This window comes from Mastigoproctus giganteus, chromosome 6 (genome assembly GCF_048544385.1).
Source record: "Mastigoproctus giganteus isolate SK-2022 chromosome 6, ASM4854438v1, whole genome shotgun sequence".
Taxonomy (NCBI): Eukaryota; Metazoa; Arthropoda; class Arachnida; order Uropygi; family Thelyphonidae; genus Mastigoproctus; species Mastigoproctus giganteus.
Genome location: NC_143580.1, coordinates 178,104,675 through 178,130,073, shown reverse-complemented (window position 1 = coordinate 178,130,073; position 25,399 = coordinate 178,104,675). Strand labels below are relative to the sequence as shown.

Sequence of the window (25,399 nt, the reverse complement as noted above, 5' to 3'; positions counted from 1 at the left end):
GGTAGATAGGAAAACACCAATTATATGCTTCCCTCCTCACACAGGTTAAGTTTAACTCTGAATTCATTCCAACTGCCAGCCTCAACTTGTTCCAGCTATAAACAACTTGCTGGCTAAAAGAAAGCTTCCTACAATTTGATCTAAACTTCAAGCCCTGTCATTTTAATTTATGATCCCTAGTTCTGAAATTCTTCAGAACAGTGAATTCCCCCTTCATTCAATTTACTAATTGGTCTCCAAGTCTCATAAACCTCAATCAAGTCACCTTAAGGTGCCAAGTTCCAAACTCTGTAGCCCACATAATCGGAATCTTTCTTCATATGGTTGTCCTGCTGATCTCACCATTCTAGTTGCCCATCTTTGGACCTTTTCAAGAAGCTGTCTTTTTTCTGATGAGATCTCCATACTTGAACACAGTATTCCAAATGAGGTCTTACAATTGCCTTATGCAGTGGCATTATTACCTCCCTATCTGTACAGGACAGCATTCGATAAATCATCAATAGGGCATTATGGGCACCCTATTCCTCCTCCATAAACATTATGTGTTTGGTAATGTTATTCTTCTTCAAATTTTTTATTTATCTTTTTTGATGCAGCAAATTTGTTATCAGCAGTAAGTTACTTAATGTATGGAAGCACATTACATTTCAGCACCTCTGCTGTTTCCCCCCCCCACCGAAATTAATTGAATTTTTCTTTCCTTTTCTCTGATTAACAGAAGTGAAAAAAGAATATATTCTTATCTCTTTATCAATTAATAACTAAGATTATAACTTTATAAAACACTTAATAAATCTCTATAGATAACATTTTCAAAACTTAGCTATTCAGTTTAATTACAAAGATATTGCTTACTCGTCCCATATACTTTTAAGTCTCTCTCTCTCTCTCTACACACACACACACACACACACGCACACACTCTTGATTTTCCGGGATAGATGGTAAAAAACAAATCCCGGATAATCGATTTCCTGGTTAATCAAAAATTACAAAAATCCCTGGCATACATAAGAGATACATAACTACTATATTATTATTGACAAGTCTGAATTGCGTACGATACTTGTTAATGTTTGGCCATTTTCATACAACCTTATTAGTTTAATTTTATGATCCAAATCGATGGCTTTCCTTTTGTTGGTAGATTTACTAGTAGAGCTGTCACTCATTCTCTTAGTCGGCACCATGATAATGGTCAAAATGAAATTTTCTGAAAAGAACTTCAAGGGTTAAGGGGGAAACACTATTATCACCTCACACAAACTCACATTTTACTGAAGCACATTTTTGGTCGTGCATCTAATTATAAACGGGGTAGATGACTTTCATCAACCGGTGAAATACCACCACTTTGCTTATTGGAGGCTTGAAGTGGTGAAACCCATGTTTAGTCTCTAGAGCAAAGTTTCCGGCACCCCACTTCCCTCATACTTCTCCTTCAACCCATGCACGGTACTAAGTACTATAGGTTTTGATACCTTCGTGTTTGGGGTTTTCATAAAAAAAAAAAAACTTGATCTTATTGCATTTGTGATAATACCGATAGCTGAAATTGTGTGTGTTTTTATGTTATTACGGTGAAATGTGTCCCCTTCACTCATATAAAAAAAAAAAAAAAAAAACCATAAATATATTGTAAGATCTTTCTTTTCTTTCCTAATTTTTTGCTAGTTACTCTGTATCTAATTTGTGCAATTTGTGCATGCTGTGATCATCGTTATTGATTGCTTATTTTATTTATTTATTTTTTTTTTTTTTTGTTTGTTTTAAATTTTACAATCCTAAAAAAAAAAAAAAAAAAATTAAAATTAAAAAAATTTACGTAAATCCATAGTTGCATAAGTCTGGGACTTACTGTATCAAAAATGTTCAGTAACCTACATAAAAAATACGCTGATAGATAAAAAATGAAAAAAACCTTCAACACACTACCCGCATATCCAATACGATGCTTCCCTTTATTTTTTACGATGTCGATTTTAAGTCTAATAACTTTCCTATATTTTTTTACGATGTCGATTTTAAATCTAATAGCTTCCCTTCATTTTTTACGATGTTGCCTATGGTTTGGTCACCGGCATTATAATAGTTTCTTAGAGATTTAAAAGATGCATCGTTTTCAAACTTTTGAATAATTTCAAGCATTATTTCAATATGGGTAAATGCAACTCTGTGTTTACCCATCATTTTTGCGATTTCTAAACAAAAAAAATATATATATAAAAAAAAAAATAAAAAAAAAAAATAAAAATAAAAAATATATTATATATATATATATATATATATTTACTATAAAAAAATTCTGACATCCCTGACATAAATAATGAAACAAAATTTGTGCTTTTGCGCTGAAACAGAACACAACAATCGACACGATGCACTAAATCAAACTAAACATTTGGTCTCTCTTTTTTTTTGAGTGGCGGGTGTGAAGACAGTGGGGATTGGAAGATAATAGGTACACTAATCTCCCAATGACGACTTATGACGCTTGTCGCTTATTTACTACTTGCAAAATATCTGATTATACCTATTCTAGTTATTACTTGAATTTTTTGATTTCTGGTTGATTTTTTTTTTTAATTTGGAGCCTTGAAGTGTCTTGGTTAATCGAGAATCTGCTGTATGTATATATATATCTTTTCAAATATCTTTTCAAATTCATGAGTTATATAATAAATACAAATGCACACACTATCTAAAACTAGCAATACTGCATTAAAACTATATTTAATCTATGATTTTTTCCCCCATACAACATAAATGAAAAAAAGTAATAATTGCCAGATTTCGATTTGTCCAAATTTGATGAAATTGGATGAATACTTCATCGCAATATAAAATTTCATGGAAATCTGTCGACTGGGAGTCCCTCTGTTAAATGTGGAAGGACATGTTGAAGAATTCCAATGATCATAGAGCGTAGTGTGCATAGTGTTAGGGTCAGGTGCTACTGGGTTTCCCACTTCTGCGTTGTATGTATGCTGTGAAGAAATACAGTATTACTGTAAATGCCAGGAAAGTTTTTTTTTTTTTTGTGTGTTGGATGTGTAGTATTATGTTTGGTACTGTTGTTATATCCTGGCATTTGGCCAAAGGGCCCCTGGTGGGACCCCACATTGCCAACACACACCGCTGGGAGGTAGCCAGGCACCTCGTTATTTTCTGGCTTGTCTCGCTTCCTAGATGGAGATAAAATATATAAATAAAAAATATTAATAAAATAAAAAAAAATTATGAAATAAAAAAATAAATAATAATTATTATTAAAATAATAAGGCTCAACCATGGATAACAAATGTCAAGGCTGAGAAGTGTTGGAGATGTAACTAGAGGCATCCTCAAAGAAACAATGGAAATGAATCCACCAGGTGAATGGAGTACAGGGATAAAGTACACTGGGTAAGAAGAACCAGTGTAGATCATCAAGAGGCTAATGGTCTCTCTCATGGTAAGTAGAGGATTGTCCTTGAAGGGAGTTTGTCCAGGTCTTGATGTTATCAAATTCCAAATCGATTGATGCTATGATCCAGATTGTCGCTTCTCAATTCAGATACTGGTTTTAGGTGTCAATCCGTGTCTTGGTTTCCGTGTAAAGGATAGTCAGGCATGGTATCAAAGCCTAAATCAGGAACTGTCGCAGTCCAAATGATTGATGGTGTCGGCAGATTTAGTTGTAGATATCAACCCAAAGGAACTTGGATACAAGAAGTGAATCTCAGTTCAGTTGAGCTTCAATGAGGTTGGTCGTCGATGCTAATTGGGAGGGGTGCCCAGAATCAGTCTCATGTTATTGTATTTGGTGATTTAAGTCTCCTTACTGTTCTTCATCTGTTGAAGATGACCTGTGCAAAAGTGGTAAAGTATTCATAATGGTCATGGGTATAAACTTGTATATATTCTTGGTCCCTTGGAAACTAGTAATCTTTGTGATCAAAACAGATCTCAAGCCTTCATAGTCAGAACAGTCATACATTGTGTGGTGCCAAGATTCGTCAGTGCCACAGTGGCAGTGTAGATCATCCTGTGATGCCCAGGGATGTCAATTTTTCTTGTACTGACCCATGGCCTGTAAGGAGGTACATTATGTACAGGCCAGGGAAAAACCAGCTTGGGGCTTTTGGGAACATGAACATTACTTAAGGGATGAATTTCTTTGTAATTGCTCCCTTAGTGGATGTCATCCATCTGTCTTGCCAAACCTGCTGCAGGTGAATAAGAAGGCACCTTTTCTCTGTCTTGTGATTCATTGTTGGGTTGGGGGTGAATCTAATGGGGATGGTGGAGATTCCTTTGGACAGATTATATAACATGCCACATCTGATTATTTCAAGGTCTAGAGGGATGACCCCAGCGAGGACTTGGAGAACAGGAGTGCCCACTATGCAGCAGACATCTGGTGATGGTAAGGTATTGCTCTTCAAATGGCGACTAATTTCTTCTGATTTGTGACAATAGCTGCCGGGTGATACCAGACACCTGCAGCATATGAGATGGCTGGAATAAAAACTACTTTGTAAAACAGGGTCAGGGTAAGTCATTTTAACTCCAGTTCCTGCAGATGACCCTTGCCACCAATGCTCTGCGATTTCTTATCTTCTTTTGGATATACTGTAGGTGTGGGAGGAAGAACAGTTTTGATTTCACCAAGATGCTTAGGCTGGGTGCGGTGCTTGATGGTTGTGGCATTGATCTTAATCTGCAGTGGTTTGGATGGGCTTAGGTGCCCTTTCAGTAGGATGCTGGAGGTTTTCTCAGTTGAGATTGCCAGGGTGTACTGGGTGGCCCACTCCTGGAGAAGACAGAAGGCTCAGATAGTAGAAATTTCAAGCTGAGCCTTGAGCTGGCAGGCACAGAAAGGATCAAATCGTCTGCATAGGCTTGGGGCTTAACCTGCCCAAGATCTTGGTTTAGGAACTCATCCAAAAATTGAATTATTCTACCTAAAAGTACATATTGGCAGAGGCTTGTAAAGTAAATGCCGTTCTATATTTTACAATACATTGCCACTGTTTTACCTTCAATATTCATTATTTGAAAAATTAGATTTTCAAGTGAAGGGTCAACTATCAACTTCAAGGAACAGTTTCATATCATTGTTCCTTGAAGCAGCATATCCTGTCACACCCTAATAATATTTGCTCTGGTTTTTCACATGTATATAATTTAATTTAATATAATAGCAGTTTTTGTAAATACTTATTTTATTTTAATTTGTAAATATTTTAGTTACAGTAAATACTTATTCTTATGGTTGGTGTATGAGCTGATTTAATGCTAAAATATGAATTTGCCCAACCTCAGAGGCCTTTTTCAGGATATGATGAGAGCCTTGTCAATTAATTCGGCCCTGGAGTGACTGTGCAATGCTCATGAGGTAGAATTTTTCTCAGCGTGGTCTGTGCTTGTTAAAAGAGATATTGTTTTTACAGGGATGGTATGGATTTAAATAGAAAGGGTGCAAGAAAATTTAAAGATGCTATCAAGCCATTCTAAGGAGGATCAGAAAACTGCTAGCTTGGGGGAATTCCCAGACTAATAGATTAACAGTCGCCACAGGCAGAGGTGAGAGTGATCCCTGCACTGCTTCTATTGGAATGAGAAGCAGCCTGGAAAGAATGGTGCAGGAAGTCATCACGAAACAAGTAGATACATGGGTTGTATTTAGGTAACTAAAAGTAAGAATAGGTGCATGTATACCAGCATGTACACAAATTCTAGGAATAATACAGTAAATAAATTTGATGAATTTGAGGTGCTGGTGAAGACATCAAAGGCATATACTGTTGGGATATCAGAGCCATAGTGTCACACAGAAATAAGGTTGGTTGGTTGTTTTAGGATTTTTTGGGTCATTAGTGGCTAAGGCTATAATGCACCAAGTCAACAAATAAATAATGCAGAATTGAAATTTAGGAAGTACAATGTGTACAGAAAGGAAGGGCAGGATAGAAAGGGAGGAAGGATAGGGATCATGCTGTTAGAAAACACACAAAATCTAAGGAAGTGCATCCAGTTTAAATGGATGGACTGTGCAGTGTTAAGTCAGTTTAGTGTAACATAAGCACTGGAAAATCAAAGTTGAGACAGAAGTGTGGTATAGGCCAAATGACTGATGAGTACAACATACAATTGTACAGAGAAACAGAATGGGCCAGTAAATCAGATTGTTTTATAATGTGAAATCTTGACTTCCCAGATATAGATTGGAACTTGTAGGTTGGTCAGTCACACACTAGCAAGACTTTTGTGAATTTACTGGATGATTGTTTTCTACAGCAGCAGCAGCAGGTTCAAGAGGTAATCATAGGAGTAATACTATTGAACCGATTATCAGCAGTGATTATTCATGCATTAAGAATCTGCAGATAAATATGCAAATAAAAATAGTACATAGACTTCTTTACTTATGTAAACTTTAGAAGGAAGGGGATGAATCAGATTGGTCCACTTGATATCGATGGTTCGATTGTTGATGATTCTGCTCAGGTAGCTGACAAACTGAATGAGTATTTCACACATAAGGAATTCTGTAGAGAAGTGGAGGCCAAAAGATTATTCAAACTTTAACAAGGAGTTAAATTATTTTGTAATAACTGAGAGCAAAGTGGAGGAGCAGTTGCTTAAGTAAAACATCAGGAAGGCATCTGGAATTGATCGGATATATCCAGTTATATATATATATTAAAGGAGGTGGCAAAGGAAGTAAGTAGGCCTTAAGCATGATAATGAGGACATTACTAACTCAGCAGAGGTCCCCATGGACTGGAAATGTGCAAATGTATTGCAAATTCACAAAGGGGGATTGAAAGGTAACACGAGAAATTACATACCTGTTAGTTTAACTTCAGTTCCAAGGAAAATAATGGAATCAATGGTTATCTTTAACCATTGATTGACTGACAAATCTAAGGAATTTTACATTATGGTACTATGGTGAAATGTGTTCCTCTTCACTGAAATCTTCAGTCATATAAAACACAAATTTTCAGAAACTTCTCTTCATTCCAATTTATGTATTACAATGATGAACAGAAAGGGACCAAGGAAAAGTGTAAGTACTGGCAGTGCTACGAAACAAAAGAAAATTGATCAAGAAATGAAGATGATTAATTAAGAAGTACAAAGCAGGACAAAGTTTATCATCTAATGCATGAATTAGGTCTTGCTGCTTCAACAATGAATACTATTTTAAGGGACAGTGCATGCGTATAAAAGAACATGTTAAAGGTCAACGCATTTAAGATCAACAATGATCCCAAAACAGACTTCAGGTGTTAAATCAAAGATGGAAAAGCTATTAATAATATGGATGGAAAATCCATATTATTAATAGCTTTTCCATTCAGAAGCAAGTGCCACTGAGCCCAATGGCCATTCAAGCAAAAGCAAGAAGCATTTACGAAGATATTAAGGATAATTATAGCGAATCCCAAGCCAAATTCATGGTAAGCAAGAGTTGGTTTAATAGGTACAAGCATCATGCTGGTTTCCAAAACACTTAAGTATGCAGTGAAGTTTGCTTGTTGACAGCTGAGATTGCTTCTACAGGGATGGGATACACTTAAATAGAAAGGGTGCTCTTGCTGAAGCTATTGAGGCAGTGTTAGGTGAGTCGGAAAACTGCTAGCTTGGGGGGGGGGATACAAGGACTAATAGATTAACAGAAACAGCACGCAGAAACTGCAGGCAGAGATGAAAGTGATTCTTGCACTGCTTCTGGAATGAGCAGCAGCCTGGAAAACAAGATACAGATTTCAGAGATGGCTGGGAGCCATTGCGGTACAAATAAACACATGGGCTGTTTTAGGGTAGCTAAAAATAGGAACAGATGTGTGCTTATCAATGCTAGAAGTATAGCTAATAAATCTGAGTGTTGGTCAAAACATCAAAGGAAGATATTATTGGGATATCAGAGACCTGGTCTCAAACAGATATAAGGAATGCAGAAATGGAATTTGGGGAGTACAATGTGTACAGGAAGGGTAGACAGGATAGGAAGGGAGGAATAAACACAAAATCCAAGGAAGTATAGGCAATCGACTTGGGTGGACAGTGCAGCGTTGAGTCAGTTTGGTGTGACATAAACACTGGGAAATAAAAATTGAGAGTAGGAGTGTGTTATAGGCGTAATGACTCTGATGAGTATAATAAACTACTATACAGGGAAATAGAGTGGAGCAGTAAATCAGAGTGTCTTATAATGGGAGATTTTAATTTCCAAGATATTGACTGGAATTTGTGGTTTGGTCAATCACACACTAGCAAGGCTTTTGTGGATTTATTGGATGACTGTTTTCTACATCAGCATGTTCAGAAGGCAACCAGAGGGAGTAATACTCTTTATTTAATTATCAGTAGTGATTTTTCATGAATCAAGAATCTTCAGATAAAGGAACCACTAGGTGGCAGTGAACACTGTGTGCTGAAGTGGGATTTACTCGAAGAGATAACTACCATCAGGGATAAAGGGAAGGACATTTGCTTTTGTAAAGGCGACTACGATGGTCTGAGACAGTATTTAAATTCTATATGGTGGGACCAACTCAACTGATGATGTTACCAACAGCAAATTCAAAATGGGAAGCCTTCAAAGAACTTACCTTGGAAGCTACTAGGCTTTACATACCAACTAAGAAATATTGTTCAAGGTTTACACCTAAATGGTTGTCAGATGAACTAATTAGACATGTGACAGAGAAGAAAAATGTATGAGATACATATAAATTAACATGTGACACAGAAGCCTATGATAGATATAAGTTGATCTGTAACCAAGTTACAAAGGAGGTAAGGCAGGCGAAGGCAGATTACGCGAAATCTTTGGCAAAGGATGCAGGTTTTCCAAAGAAAACCACAAAGAGTTCTTTAATTATGGAAACTCTACAAGGAAGGGGATGAATTAGATTGGTCCACTGGATATCGATGGTCCAACTGTTGATGATCCTGCTGAGGTAGCTAACAAACTAAATGAGTATTTTCCACCTACATTCATGCACGAGGAGTTATTCAGGGAGGGGAAGGCCAGAGATGAATTAAACTCTGGCAGTGAGGTATATGATTTTGTAATAACTGAGAGCAAAGTTGAGGACAAATTGTTGAAGATAAACATAAGGCACCTGGGGTGGATGGGATCTATCCGGTTATATTAAAGGAGGCAGCAAAGGAAGTAAGCAAATGCTCAGTCATAATTATGAGAGCTTCCTTGGACTCAGGGGAGGTACCCATCGAGGAGCCAACGTGATCCCAATTCACAAAGGAGGATCAAAGGTGGACACAAATAATCACACTCTGTTAGTTTAACTTCTGTTCCAGGGAAATTAATGGAAGCACTGCAGGATCATCTAGACATGACTTCAGTTATAGCTCTGACACAGCATGATTTTGTTAAGGGGAAGTCTTTTCTGACCAATTTGATTGGATACTATGATGTAGTCACAAAGGAACTGGATGCAGGGAATAATTTTGATATTATATATTTGGATCTTAGAAAGGCTTTTGATACTGTTTCACATGGAAGACTGCTGCAAAATTGGAGCAGTGTGGCATTGGAAGCAAATTGCTGCTATGGATAAAGGGATGGTTGAGTGGGAGAAGACAGAGAGTGGCAATCAATGAACGCTGCTCCATGGACTAATGTTATTAGTGGAATCCCTCGGGTTTCAGTGTTGGATCTATTGTTGTTTTCTGTATTTATTAATGATATTGATGAAGGTATATCAGTAATGACAGTACGCTGCTGCAACAGGATCTAGAAAAGTTGAGCAGATAGGCTAAGAGGTGGCAAACTGAAATTTAACATTAACAAATGTAAAGTACTGCATATGAGAAGCAATAACTCAAGAGTAATGTATCAACTATTTGGTACTACACTGACAATGGTAGAGAATGAAAAGGATCTGGGAGTAATTGTGCAGGCAGGCAGATATGAAGTTTTCTGAGCAGTGCAGGTATTCTGCAAGAGTAGCTCATGGTGTCTTGTGAATGATATATAGGAATTTTTCTAGCAGAGATAAGGAGGTGATTATCCCCTTGTATAAGGCAATGGTCAGGCCACACCTTGAGTACTGTGTACAGGTCTGGAGGCCTCATTTTAGAAAGGATGTAGAGATGCTGGAGCGTGTGCAGAGAAGGCCGACAAGATCAGTGAATGGAACAAAGGGTGGTCTTACGAAGAAAGGCTTAAGTTTTGCAAATTACAGTGTCTGGAAACTAGGCACCTGTGAGGTGATCTGATTGAGGTTTATAAAGCCTTGAATGGTTTGAGAATGCTCAATGCTGATGGGATTCTTCCTCTTGCTTAGAATAATCGCCTGAGAGGGTATAAATTCAAATAGAAGAAAGACATTTGAAGAATAAATGTGCAGAAGTTTGCCTTTAGCCAGCGGGTGGTTGATTGCTGGAACAGAGTTCCATCTGTCGTAGAAGTTGATGGCTTAAACAGACCTGTTATTGGAAGAGGCATCTGGAGGATGTATCGTGACGTTCTTTATAAGCCCACCTATGATCAGAATGGTACAACTCATCCTGCATCTACCCTGTCTACCATAATAATATTCCATTCTAATGTTGCTTGTCATGACCTTTTTAACTGTCATTCAATATCTGGCTCATGCTCCTCCAAATGAAATAAGATCCTCCTTCCTCTGAATAGCTGGACCACAAAATTTCGAAGTGCATAAAAATCTTCTTTTGTGCTAACTAACGGATCATCAACTGCACTAGTGGTTCATCACAATAGGCTTGCACTCGCTGACAGGTTTCCCCCAAGTAGATACTTGCCGCCCTGAACTGTGTAGACACTGACGTTGATAGCCTGATAAAGAATAAGAAAGGTAGATTAAACTTCATCAAGTCCTCCTTCGCTCGTGATAATTAATGAAGGCTATTGAACGCAGCAAATTTTTAACATGAACGAGACTACTCTGTATCGGAAAAAAATTCCGGATCGAACATACACTGCCAAAGAGGAAAAGACAAATGCCAGGTTTCAATGTGTCAAAAGATAGCGCCACGTTCTTGCTTGTGGTTAACACAGCGGGAGATTACAGATTAATACCACTGCTTGTGTACCATTCTGGAAATATTTGTGCATTTAAGGGCATCAATAAAGCCACCCTACCTGTGCATTTCCGATCGAACCAGAGAGCATGGATAACAATATCTCTCTCTTTGAGGATTAGTGTTAATTCTGCTTCATTCCCAAGGTTGAAAAATATTGTAAAGACAACAACGTTCCTTTCAAGATTTTGCTTCTATTAGATAATGCTCCTGGCCATCCTAAGCATCTAGATGATTTCAATTCGAAAGTGAGAGTCATATTTCTACCACCAAACACGACTTCACTCATCTAACCTATGGATCAGGGTGTTATTTCAAATTTAAAAGCATACTATTTATGCACAACATAAATTTAGCATTAGTATTAGTAGAGGCATTTGATGCAAGAAAGCAAGCTTATGCAGCATCAGCCAAAAAAAAAAAAAATAAATAAATAAAATAATAAATAAATAAATAAAAAATAACCACTTTCATTTGCTCCGGCATTGTCTGCAGTAGACGGTGAGAAAAATTCTACGTTAAGAAACTTTTGGAAATCTTACAATATTTACCAGGGCATCTTAAAAAGTAATAAGGCCTGGGTGGAAATTACTAAAAGTTGTTTAAATGGTACATGGAAGAAAATATGGCTACAGTACATAAAAGGCTTCAAAGGGTTTGAAAAAGAAGAATCATATGAAGAGATTACAGATACAACTGTATAGGTTGCAGAGCTACTTCAGCTGGAGGTTGTTGCCAAAAACGTGGAGGAGTTAATAGAGGAAGAAGAGAAGGAATTATCTAATGAAGAACTTATTGACTTGCAGGTGGCGATAGTGAAAGAAGAAAATGCTGACGAAGCTCAAGATGAACCAAATGAGGAGCCGAGATGCTTTCTCAACAGAGAGATCGAAATGGTATTTCGTCAAATTGCATCAGCAATGGCAAGGTTTGAGAAAATGGATCCTGACAGCAAATGATTTTTAAAAGTTAACAGAGGGGTGAACAATATGCTTGCTTGTTACAGAGAAATCCACGATGAAAAGAAAAAAAAGCCACCGTCCAGTCATCCATTAATATTTATTTTGTAAGGCTGAGTGGCCGAACCCTTCTAAATCTCCAGAGCCCTCAACCTCCACAGTGGTGTACTTATCAGCTGAAGATGTAGATCCTGGCAATGATGCTTGAGGGGTAAAACTTACTGACGTTATGCCTGTCTCTTTTTTTGTAATTTTATAATTTTTAAATTCCATGCGTTTGTAATTTTTCCTGCACATGAGATAAAAAAAATTGAATAAATATAATAAATAATTCTATTCACATGTTTGTCGAACATTTCTTTTTGATTGAATTAATTCAGCGAGCAGAGTTGCGAGTGCTGTACAAGAATGGGGGGGAAATTCCAACTTATGTAGAGTTCCGCAGAACGCAACCCATATGTTAATCACGGAGTGGGTGTAATTGGATTTTACGAAAGCTTTTGATACTGTTGCAGATGAAAGACTACTGCTAAAGTGGGAGCAGTATGGCATTCATAAAAAGTTGGTACAATGGATAAAAGGATGTTTGAGTCGGAGAAGACAGGAGTGGTAATCAGTGGACACTTCTTGAGTCTCACCATTCATTGATACTGTTCATAGTCGTGCAACACAAGTCACTGAAAAAATCCATATTGTCATCATTGATCAGATGAAAGGTTTCAAGATAGTTTAGGAATTGGTTGTTAATGTATTTCTCCATTACTTTAGAAAATGTAGAAGTGTGTTCAATGTGACAATAATCGGCTGGGAGGGATTTGTCACCCTTTTTAGGAACTAGCTGGATACGAGTAAATTCCAAGTGGAAGGAAAAATACCAATGGAATAAGGAAAGAGGTGAGACAGAGTAGGATTAAATTCAGGAGTACAGTTTTCGAGAAGAAGTGGAGAAATACCATCAGTATATGAAGCTTTCTTGGAATTGACATTGTTCAAAATTCTTCTGACATCCTTTAGAAAAAAGATTGCAGGTGTATTGAGTGTACTGGGAACGGCAGGAGGTGGTTTACCAAGATTGTCAATACAAGAGTTAGAAGAATGGTAGGATGCTAGTAAGTCAGCTTTAGCTGATGTGGCAATAGAACCATCACGTTTTAACAGAAGTGAGAGTACAGGTGGACAAAAGTTGAAGACAACAGCTTTGGCAAGGGGACCAGAATGCTCGACTGTTTGGAAAAGAAGAAAGTTTACTACTTTTAGCCTGCTCAAAATCTAGTTTAGTGTAGGCAGAAAATTAGCCTGGGGATTTGGATGCAAGCCAATTGCAATATACAACATTCTTATCTTGAACAGCACTAGCACATTTATTGGAAAACCAAGGTTTCAATAAAAGACGAGATTTTAAGGTGGAGTGTATGATAATGTATTTTATCCCTACAAGAGTATAATTTCAGCGACGTGATCTGAGAAACCATTGACATCAGAAGCTTTAAAACAGTAATCCAACCAAGATAAAGAAGAATAGAAAAAGTCTTGCAGATCATCCTATTTTGCATTCGTGTAATGCCAAACAACATGAGACTGAGAATGGCCATGAGAGAAAGGCTCCATTGGAAAAGAGATCATCACCAATTTCTGATCTGAGGTACCTACAGGACAAGTCGCCTTGACCATATACTTTGAAGGGCTGTTCATGACAAAAAGATATCAACAGTGTTGGCTGTTTTGGTAGGATTGCTTGGAATTCTGGTAGGTAAATAAATAATCTGTGTTTCATTAGTAATTGCAAAAGTCTCAGCATCTCAACCAGCTGGCTTTATGTGACTAGAAAATTGAAGCCAGGTAAACATAAAAATTGCGAAGGAAAATTAGCTAACAGTTACACAAGCTGGAGTGGAGAAAGTGGTGTTTCAAAGAAAGGAAGTCAAAGAGTTCCAAGTGATTAGTGGGACTCGGTGAGTGATGGAGGCAAGAAATGAATTGGACAGAACGAGGCAGAGAGAGATTTTAAGTCAGAGAAGGTCAAAAAGAGGAGATTCCAAATTACTAAGTCTCTGACAGGGAATATCAGCACTTACATACGAACAAGTTCTACCTTTGAAGGAAAAGAAATCATATTCAGGCATCTGTGCTGATAATGTGATGGTTTAAAAGAGAATAACTGCTAACTTTTTTCTCTCTCCCAGTTTCTTAAAATACCAGATTATATTTTGTTTAACTGAAATTATACTTTGCCCTTGATTTTTCAGAAATCATTACCTTCCTTAATCTATTCTACTAACTGATTTTTAATGTAAGTCTATTAAAACGCTAGAAAGAAGCAGCAAACAATACATATAATATAAATATGATGCTGTTGCCAATTTAAAGCTCTGAGAGAACAGTCCGAATTTTTCTTGTTAAAATCACATGAAATATTCGAATCTGATGTGAAAATTGTACTGAATATTTCAAATTTTTAAGAAAAGTTGAAATATTTAGAATATGTAATGCAAAATGGTTATTTATTTATTATATTTTTTTACAAAAAAATAATCAGTTTTTGTTCACTCTCAAGTATTAAGCTGATGATGCGAAAAAAAAACTAACAAATTAAAATATTCAGCACAAATACAAGAAAAAAGTTCTAAATGACAACACTTAAAATTAGAAATTAGCAACCAACCAATCTCCTGAAATTTGAATTTGTGATCACACAATAATGATGATGGTGAATATCTGCCACTAAAGCCGGGCAAGAATATGTTAGTTGATTTCAAAGTACATGAAACAAATATACTGAATGCAAATTTAGCAATAAAAGTTTCAATTTTCAGTGGGGAATAAAAATTTAACCTCAGCAAAAGATAAAGATTCATCAAAATATAATTTTTACTCAATTTAGCTATTAGTTACTACAGAATAATAACTTTAAAAGAATTCCAGCTCTATTTAGTTTATATTTCAGTGTTTCCTAATATACCTTACCAAAGGAATCATAAGGGTCACCATTTGAACTTGGAACATTCCAACACCGAATTGTGGTATCCATTCCTCCACTGAAGCATTGCTCGCCAGTGGCACTTAATGCTAAACACAGTACTGGTCCACTTTAAAAGAAAAGGTAAAAACTACAGCTAAATATATATATTTAAAAAATAACTAAGAAAATCTGATGCAAGTAATAAAAGTTGAAAAGGTTTAGAATCTATTTTTATAAAAAAAAATAATAATAAAAAAATATATTTTCTGTTTGTAGTAGGCTACAGTGTGCATTGTACAGTACTTGTGTTCATATCTTCTTTGTTCAAAATTATCCCAATACTTATGAATTTATTATTCATGTCCCCTCAGAATAAATTTTATATTAGTTATTCCCTCATTAATGCTGCAATGAAATATTTAGTAGAACTTATGTTTTGCTTTACACCAGGTATAAAATTGTGATTGCTATCCAGTCACCTTTATATCTGGTGTATACTAATAGCACCCGGAATCAGTGAATATATGGAAACTGAAGATTTTTAAAAATATCATTGGGATATATTATTAAAAGAATTATTATTATTAGTTATAGGGTGCAAGGAAGCCTGAGGCTTATAATGCACCAGCCAAAACAAAAAAATTCTGGCATTACCCAGAGAGAGAGAGAGAGAGAGAGAGAGAGAGAGAGAGAGAGAGAGAAAGTAGAAGGGAATCACCAAGAAAGAGAAAAATGATTACCACAGAAGTTTAATAATCTTTCTAACAGTCACCCATTTCTCTTAATTTCAAGCATTATTTTGTTGTCTGGGGGGGGGGGGGGAGAATGCCTGTAACAGGTTGACATGCATAGATGAGCAGAAATTGTAATAAGGCCAATTTGGTGCATGACAGGTCACTGTATGTGACAATTTGGAGGGTGCATCAATCCTGCAAATACAATGATTTGGTGAATTTTATGCAACAATTCAACATATGGTAAAGCAACACCAAACATACAAACTTTTAATATGCCATGCTACACTGTTAATTTAGTAATCCCAATATGGTTCTTGGTGATTTTGGTAGAGCTAATATCTACTCCTGTTTTTTAATATACATTTCACTTTTTACAGAGATCCTATAAAAAAAAAAAGTACTGCAGGCAGGTTAAAGGTTGAGAAAGAAGAAACTTGTTCACACTATACTTTTACTTCTGTAGGTTTTATGTTTAGGAGGTAAGTTGTTTCAGAGATAAAAAAAAAAAGTAAAGGTCATTAACAAATACCAGCTGGTTAATGTAATTTGTTTTTCAACCAACATTATACTTTTTATTAAAAGCAATTAAAGTTAATGATATGCTAATACCAAGCATGGATTATCAGCACGAGTGTTCGAAGGGAGAAAGGTGGGTAAGTCTCCATGAGCACTAGGGGTGCGGGAGCTAGAATTGGACTCTAACCACATACAGTAAAAGGTAGCTTGGTCCAGTGAGACATTTTCCCCAGGGGGCCCATGCTGGCTTTCAATGCTTATAATCAAGTGTTGTTAAGCATGAAGACACTTGGTTGGCATGGGGGGGGGCTAAGTCTATTTGGGTCCATTTTTGCAAAGAATAACTATGGTTTTGAGGCCTCTGTATACAGTGGTTGTAAAGTTCATTTATTATTGTATTGTCAGATTTCCTTGTTTGTTTGAAACAAAACAAGCTATCCATGGCAGTGACCATGCACCCACCCATAAATTCATTCCCTCATGATGTCACTCAAGTTCTGTCCCACATGCATGGAAATGCAATTATCCTAATAACTGTGCTATCTGAGAGGACATCAGTATGGAGAATAGATATAAAGAAGACAGAATATGATTTTCTTGATTTGTTTCCATATCAATTTGCTTTTCGCCAAGCTGTTGTACATTAGCATTAGCACAGACATACAATGCAAGAAAGCAAGCTTATACAGCATCAGCAAAAAAAAAAAAAAAAAAAACCTACCCATTTCACCGACCAGATTCACTTCAAAAGTTTTAGTTCTGCTTTGAATTTATTTAAGCTGTCCACTTCCACACTGACAAATGGCAGCTTGTTCCAGCAATCAACCACCTGCTGGCTAAAGGCAAATTTCTGCACATCTATTCTACAACGGTCTTTTCTCAGTTTGAGTTTATGCCCTTTCAGGTGCATAATCTGAGCAAGAGAAAGAATTCCATCAGCATTGCTCATGCTCAAACCATACAAGGCCTTATACACTTCAATCAGATCACCTTGCAAGTGCCTAGTCTCCAGATACTGCAATTTGCAGAACTTAAGCCTTTCTTGGTAACAGCACTCTTTGTTCCACTCACTAATCTCGGTGCCCTTCTCTGTACTCATTCCAGGAACTTTTTTTTTATCTTTCCTAAAATGAGAACTCCATACCTGTATGCAGTACTCAAGGAGTGGGCTGACCCTTGCCTTATACAAAGGGATAATCACCACCTTATCCCTACTAGCAAAATTCTAGAATATTATTAACAAGAGCTACTCCCCACAACAAGCCCCCATGATCTAATCTTGCATCCCATATGCCCTGCTCAGAAAACTTCATATCTCAGTGCACAATTATTCCAGGTCTTTTTCATTCTCCACTGCCCTAAGTGTAGTAACACACAGTTGGTACACATCTCTGGGGTTACACATCACTGCTACCCATATATAGTACTTTGCATTTGTCAATGTTAAACTTCAGTTGCCACTTCTCAGCCCATCTGCTTAATTTTTCTAGATCCTGCTGCAGTAACATACTGTCATTAACAACCCTGCCTATCTTTGCATATGTGGACATTAAGCCTGATATATCTTCATTAATATCATTAATAAATACAGAAAACAACATTGGGTCCAACACCAAATCCTGTTGGACTCCAGTAATAACATTAGTCCATGAAGACCAGTGTCCACTGATTACCATTCTGTCTTCTCCCACTCAACCATCCCTTTATCCATAGCAGCAACTTGCCCTTAATGCCATACTGCTCCAATTTGTACAATAGTCTTCCATGCACAATAGTATCAAAAGCTTTCCTAAAATCCAAGTATATGATAAAGTTATTTTTTACATTCAGTTCCTTTGTGACCATATCATAGTATCCAATCAAACTGGTCAGACAAGACTTCCCCTTAACAAACTCATGCTGTGTTTAAGATACGATCATCTAGATATAACTGCAGTTTTATCTAGATGATCATGCAGTGCTTCTTTATCCAGTGACTTCATTATTTTCCCTGGAAGAGAAGTTAAATTAACAGGTCTGTAATTACTCATGTTGCCCTTTGAACCTCCTTTGTGAATTGGGGATACATTAGCACATGTTCATTACATTATATTGTGTGCATTGAACAGTCATGTAACAAACCATCATCCCATTTTAATTCTTTCCAAGCCAAATATATTTTATGTGTACATAAAATTCAGCCCAAACTAATATCTATATTTAGACAAAAAAAAAAAAAAAAAAAAAAAAGCTGTATTTTACATGCTTTGTACATAGACATAAATTTGATTGATGAGTAACCAGTTAATATTCCAGGTTGGAGGAATTAAGTTCTTTTTAACATTGTACAACATAATCTGGTTATTTAAGTCAAACCTAGCCAAGTGAGGGTAGCATGACTGCTTTCTAACCAGATTAAAAAAAAAAATGAAAAGTAGATTTTGAAACTAAATGAGTCTACAAAAAAAAAAAATTCTTAAAAGTATCACACATTTTTTAAACTTTTTAAAATTTTTCAATACCTGCTTATGAACCCCTATAAAGGTTTGTAAGCCAGAAGATATGTTTATCATTTAGACTTATATTTTAGATTATATCTAGGTAAAGTATCAAGTTAACAAAAAAAAAAAAAAAAAAAAAAAGACAGTTATTAGTATTCTTCCATGAAGAAGGAGAAAGTATTCAAGGGTAAAGTTTAAAATAATTTCATAACCAGTGGAAAGAGAATATAGCAGGAAATGCCTCTGCCTAGAAAGCAAAGATTACAAATTATTAAGCAGTCCTTCAAACATTACAAGGGATCTCCTATTATGTGTTTTGTTTTATTTCAGCCAATACTAGTATTAGTCACATAGTGCAAGGAAGCTACCTACTTTTGCTGAACTTTAATTAACGACAAAAAATAAATGAAATAAAAAATAAATTTAAAAAATTATATATATAAAGTAAAAGAAAACTAAATAAAAATAAAATAAAAAGTAATTAATTAAAAATATATATATCAAATAAAAATTAAAAAATTCTATAAACTAAAAAGATAAAAAACCTACATGTTTTCTTCCTGTTATAGATACCTATCCAGCTGAACTTTGATGTTCTCCAAGCTTTCAGCTTCAACTACCTATGGAAGTAATTTATTCTAGTAATTACTAATATGCTGGCCAAAAGAAAACTTTCTACAATCCAGTCTAAATTCTCTTTTCCCGTAATTTGAATTTCCGACCTCTAGTTCTGGATTCATTTATAACAGTGAAAATTTTAGCTTCATTTATATATAACTATCTCCTCTAAGAGCCTTATAAAGTTCAATGGGGTCCCTTCCCCCTCTAAGTTGTCTGATTGCCAAGCACTATAGCCCACACATTCAAAGTCTTGCTCATATAAGAGCCAACGGGATGCCCAACTTCGGATCCTTTCAAGAAGCATGATGCTATTTTTTAGGTGTGGCCTCCGTATTTGGACATAGCATTCCAAGTTTTAAAATCTCTTATAAATTATTTTCAAAAATTTAAGGTCATTTATTAACAGAGAAAAACTCACTGGGGAACAACTCTATAATATGAATGTAGCAGGTCGAAATTATAAGATATTAGACCTGAACATCATATTATCAGGTCTAATATAAGAGATACATTATTAACACTATGAGATAGGTTATCAACACTAAGTGCCAAACAGTTCTTTGAAGCGATCCCACATTCTTTCAAGTTCTTCAGATGAAGATTCTCTTAACTGTCCAATTCCAGCAATAAAAGCATGCTGCTTTCGATTTGACATTTTTTCTTTTTTTAAACATTACAAAAATTCAACATAATGGAATATAGCTTGGAATCAATGATTACTGCCATTTGTATCAATTGGAAATGGCCTATTTTCAGAGCTATAACTCTTCTTTCTCTACCTGTGCAATTTCGCTAACAATTACTGCAGTTTTTATACAACCATTTTTTTTTTTGCTATTTCATTATCAGGAATCATATTTCTGAACAGAGTCTGCATGATCAACATGAAACTCAAAATAAGATTACCTTTTATGCCAAAAGATTCAAATAAACTACTGGCACGTATGATATCATCACCATTGATACTATGAAATTGTCCTTTTCTCCTTTCTTTCTGTGCTCTACATGATTATGGTCCTTATGGTAATAAGGACCATAATCGCTAACAAATCAGATATTTGTGTGCAAATATCTGATTTAACTGTGTTTCCTGCAGCCAAAAATTTGAAAATACCTACATAAAGTACACCAAGCAATTGTATTACCTTTTTCAGATTCTACAATACAGGGAAAATATTGCCTATATCTTCTGAAATTTCATGGTGTGTTTCTTGGAGTCTTACTGAAAGACACTGTAAATTATTTTTGCACCACACATGTACAATTAAATGATCGCACATTACAGAGAGTAACAGCTTCTCCATGTTCCTATTTTGCAATGTAGACATTAGTGAATTGACTAACACACCTGATGGTGTGTTAGTCAATTCATTAATGAAATCAGGACATGAAGCTTTTTCTTGACATCAAATTTGTTCAGAATTCTGCTAATATCCTTATGACAGAAAATCACCACATGAATTAAATTAGCATTAGCATTAGTAGAGGCATTTGATGCAAGAAAGCAAGCTTATGCAGCATCATCCAAAAAAAAAAAAAAACCCCCCACTTCCACTTCACCCCTCTGTTCGTTCAAAATACCTGTCCAGCTGAGCCTTAAACTTATTTAGGTTATCAACCTCCACCACAAGGGATGGAAGTCTGTTCCACCAACCAACCACCCGCTGGCTAAAGGCAAATTTCCGCACGTCTATCCTACATCTGTCTTTCCTCAATTTGAATTTATGCCCTCTCAGGTGATTTTTCTGAGCTAGAGGAAGAATCCCATCAGCATTGAGCATGCTTAAACCATTCAAGGCTTTATATCAGATACACCTCTATCAGATCACCTCGCTGGTGCCTAGTCTCCAGACACTGTAATTTGCAAAACTTAAGCCTTTCTTCGTAAGAGCACCCCTTTGTTCCATTCACTAATCTTGTTGCCCTTCTCTGTACTCGTTCCAGCAGCTCTACATCCTTCTTGAAATGAGGCCTCCAGACCTGTATACAGTACTCTAGGTGTGGCCTGACCATTGCCTTATAAAATGGAATAATCACCTCCTTATCCCTGCTGGAAAAATTCCTGTATATCATTGACAATACTCCATGAGCTACTCTTGCAGCCTGTCTGCACTGCTCAGAGAACTTCATATCTGCCTGCACAACCACCCCCAAGTCCCTTCCATTCTCTACCACTGTCAGTGTAGTACCACAGAGTTGATATGTTGCTCTGGGATTGCTGTTTCCCATGTGTAGTACTTTACATTTGTCAATGTTAAACTTCATTTGCCACCTCTCAGCCCATCTGCTCAACCTTTCCAGATCCTGTTGCAGCAGCATAGTGTCAGTAGTGTCCTTGACAACCCTGCCAACTTTTGTATCGTCTGCAAACTTGGACATTAAGCTTGATATACCATCATCAATATCATTTATAAATACAGAAAACAATAATGAACCAAACCAGAGCCCTGAGGGACTCCACTAATAACATTAGTCCACGATGAGCAGTGGCCATTGATTACCACTCTCTGTCTTCCCCCCTCAACCACCCCTTTATCCATAGCAGCAATTTGCCTCCAATGTCACACTGCTCCAATTTGTGTAGCAGTCTTCCATGTGCAACAGTATCAAAAGCCTTTCTAAGATCCAAGTATATAATATCAAAGTTATTCCCTGCATCCAGTTCTTTTGTGACTGCATCATAGTATCCAATCAAGTTGGTCAGGCAAGACTTCCCCTTAACAAAACCATGCTGTGTCTGAGCTATAACTGAAGTCTTGTCTAAATGATCCTGCAGTGCTTCTTTAACCAGTGCCTCCATTAATTTTCCTGGAACAGAAGTTAAGCTCACAGGTCTATAATTACTTGTGTCAGCCTTTGATCCTCCTTTGTGAATTGGGGTCACATTTGCACATTTCCAGTCTATGGGTACCTCCCCTGAGTCCAAGGAAGCTCTCATAATTATGGCTAAGGGTTTGCTTACTTCCTTTGCTGCCTCCTTTAATATAACTGGATAGATCCCATCCACCCCGGGTGCCTTTCTTGTGTTTATCTTCAACAGTTTCTCCTCCACTTTACTCCCAGTTATTTCAAGATTCTGTAGCTTACTGCTAGAGTTGAATACACCTCTGGCATTCCCCTTGCTGAATAACTCCTCGTGTGTGAATGTCGATGCAAAATATTCATTTAGTTTGTTAGCTACCTGAGCAGGATCATCAACAGTTGACCCATCAATATCAAGTGGACCAATTTGATTCATCCCCTTCCTTCTAGAGTTTACATAAGTAAAGAACTCTTTGCTGTTTTTCTTTGCATCCCTTGCCAAGGATTTCTCGTAATCTGCCTTCGCCTGCCTAACCTCCTTTGTAACTTAGTTGCATATCAACTTGTATCTATCATAGGCTTCTGTGTTATGTGTTAATTTGTAAGTATCCCATGCATTTTTCTTCTCTGCCATATGCCTCATTAGTTCATCTGACATTCATTTTGGCCTAAACCTTGAACAATATTTCTTAGTTGGTATGTAAAGCCTAGTAGCTTCCAAGATAAGTTCTTTGAATGCTTCCCATTTTGAATTTGCTGTTGGTAACATCATCAGTTGGTCCCACCGTATAGAATTTAAATACTGTCTCAGTCCATCGTAGTCGCCTTTTTTTTTTTTTTTTTTTTTTATGAGAACCCCAAACACGAGAGGTATTAGAACCTATAGTACTTAGTACCGTGCTTGGGTTGGAGGTTGAGAAGACGAAAGAAGATATTTGTTGACATTGGACTTGAACTTCTGTAGATTGTAATTTTCAGGAAATACGTATGAAGGAAGGTTGTTCCAGAAAACGGCAGTTGAATGAATAAATGAGGAAGATGAAAAGTTGGTTCTGTGGGTTTGAAGTTGGACAGTAAATGGATGTTGGCTGGTGGCGGCACGTGTTCGGACTGTTTTGAAAGAGAGAGCGGGAATTATAGAAGCCAATTCAGAAGAACAGTGCCCATGGAAATATCTGTAGAAGAGGAGCCTTTTCTGTAGAAGCCTTTACGGAAGCAATAACCCTTCCCTTTACCCCTAATGGTAGTTACCTCTTTGAGTAAATCCCACTTCAGCACACTGTGATCACTGCCACCTAGTGGTTCATTTATCTGCAAATTCTTAATGCATGACGAATCACTGCTGATAATCAAATCAAGAGTATTACTCCCTCTAGTTGCCTCCCGAACATGCTGATGTAGAAAACAATCATCCAATAAATCCACAAAAGCCCTGCTAGTGCGTGAGTAACCAGCCCCCAAATTCCAGTCAATATCTGGGAAATTAAAATCTCCCATTATAAGACTCTCTGATTTACTGGCCCACTATTTCCCTGTACAGTTCCTTATCATACTCATCAGAGTCATTAGGCCTATAGCACACTCCTACTCTCAATTTTGATCTCCCAATGCTTATGTCACACCAAACTGACTCAACACTGCACTGTCCAGCGATGTCGACTGGCTTCACTTCCTTGGTTTTTATGTGTTTCTTAACTAATAGCATAACCCCTCCCCCCTTCCTATCCTGTCTATCCTTTCTGTAGACGTTGTACTCCCCAAATTGCAGTTCTGCATCCCTTATATCTGTGTGACACCACATCTCTGATATCCCAACAATGTCTGCCTTTGATGTTTTGAGCAATAACTCAAATTCATCAAATTTATTTACTAAACTCCTAGCATTGGTGTACACGCAAGTATACCTGCACCTGTTTCTATTCTTAGCTACCCTAACACAACCCATGTGTTTACTTGTACCGCAATGGCTCCCAGCAGTCTCTGAAATACCATGCATCTTGTTTTTCAGGCTTCTACTCATTCTAATAGAAGCAGTGCAAGAATCTCTTTCACCTCTGCCAGTGGCTACTGTCAATCTATTGGTCTTTGTCTCCCCCCAAGCTAGCAGTTTTCCGACCCACCTAACACTGCCTCGATAGCATCAGCAAATATTCTTGCACCCTTTCTATTTAAGTGTATCCCATCCCTGTAGAAGCAATCTCTCCTGTTAACAAGTACAGTCCAGGCTGAAAAAAATTCTACCCCTTGAGCCTTGCACAATCTTTCCAGGGCCGAATTGATCGACAAGGCTCTCATCATATACTCCCTCCTATCGTGTCTGGGCAGAATTGCAGACACTTTCAAATTCAACCGTAATTCTCGGCTTTTGTTCAACAGTGACCTGTACTTGTTAAGTAATTCTGCCGGTCTCCTACTCTTAATATTATTAGTGCCAAAATGCTTGGTATGACAGGACGTGATCAGAATGCTAATGATAGAAATTGCAGCGAATAACTTTCATAATAGAACAGAAAGCTCAATTATCATTTGAACAGAATGCAAGTATTCTACTCTTAGTCTGTTTAAAATTGAGTTTGGGGTGACAAATAATTATTTTAAAACTGTTGTGAGCTTTAACAAAGGGAAAAAATGAAACTGAAGATTTGGATACAAATTACTAAGATGAGATCTTTGGATGGAATATGGAATAAAGGATTCCATTACTACAAGAATGACTCCACTGATATGACATGAGTAAACATCAACTTTGGAAGAATTAAAACAAAACTCCACCAATTAAAGGAGGTAATCAACACAAATCAGTCCATTTTGCATTCTTGCAATGCCAAATGGCAAGGGCTGCAAATGACCATAAGGATCTTTAACAATGACTGTATTTTGAAAGGTTGTTGGTGAGAAAAAGATCAGAACTGTAATCGAAACTGGAGCAGTGAACAATAAAATCACCAAGGAAAATTACTTCATTGTTAGGAAACTGTCTGGCAAAAGCAAACTTTCAAAGAAAGGAAGTCAAAAGGATTAGGGTTATCTGCTGAGTTTGGAGAATGATAGAGGCAACACATGAATATGACAGAATGTGTTGAAGATTTCTAAGCCAGAAAGGATCAATAAGAGGAAATTCCATGTTAGAAAATCTCTGACAACAAATATCAGAGTGAACAGTTATGACAACTGAGATCAGCAGTGGTTGAGGCAACTGATAACAGATGCTATCAGAAAAAATAAGTGGGGCTTGGCTGATTTTAGATGAAAATGGAC

At 36.8% G+C, this 25,399-nt stretch overlaps 1 protein-coding gene across 5 annotated transcripts in view; it reads right to left on the bottom strand.

Annotated features, from left to right (window-relative positions):
- The window catches only part of LOC150084775 (striatin-3-like), a 751,872-nt gene that overhangs the window by 200,709 nt on the left and 525,764 nt on the right, over positions 1–25,399 (bottom strand). For all 5 annotated transcript variants that reach the window (XM_090376594.1, XM_090376597.1, XM_090376596.1 and 2 more), the window contains one exon: positions 14,991–15,112. In XM_090376594.1, the coding sequence (XP_090232720.1) occupies positions 14,991–15,112 (122 nt within the window). The remainder of the gene's footprint in view (positions 1–14,990; positions 15,113–25,399) is intronic.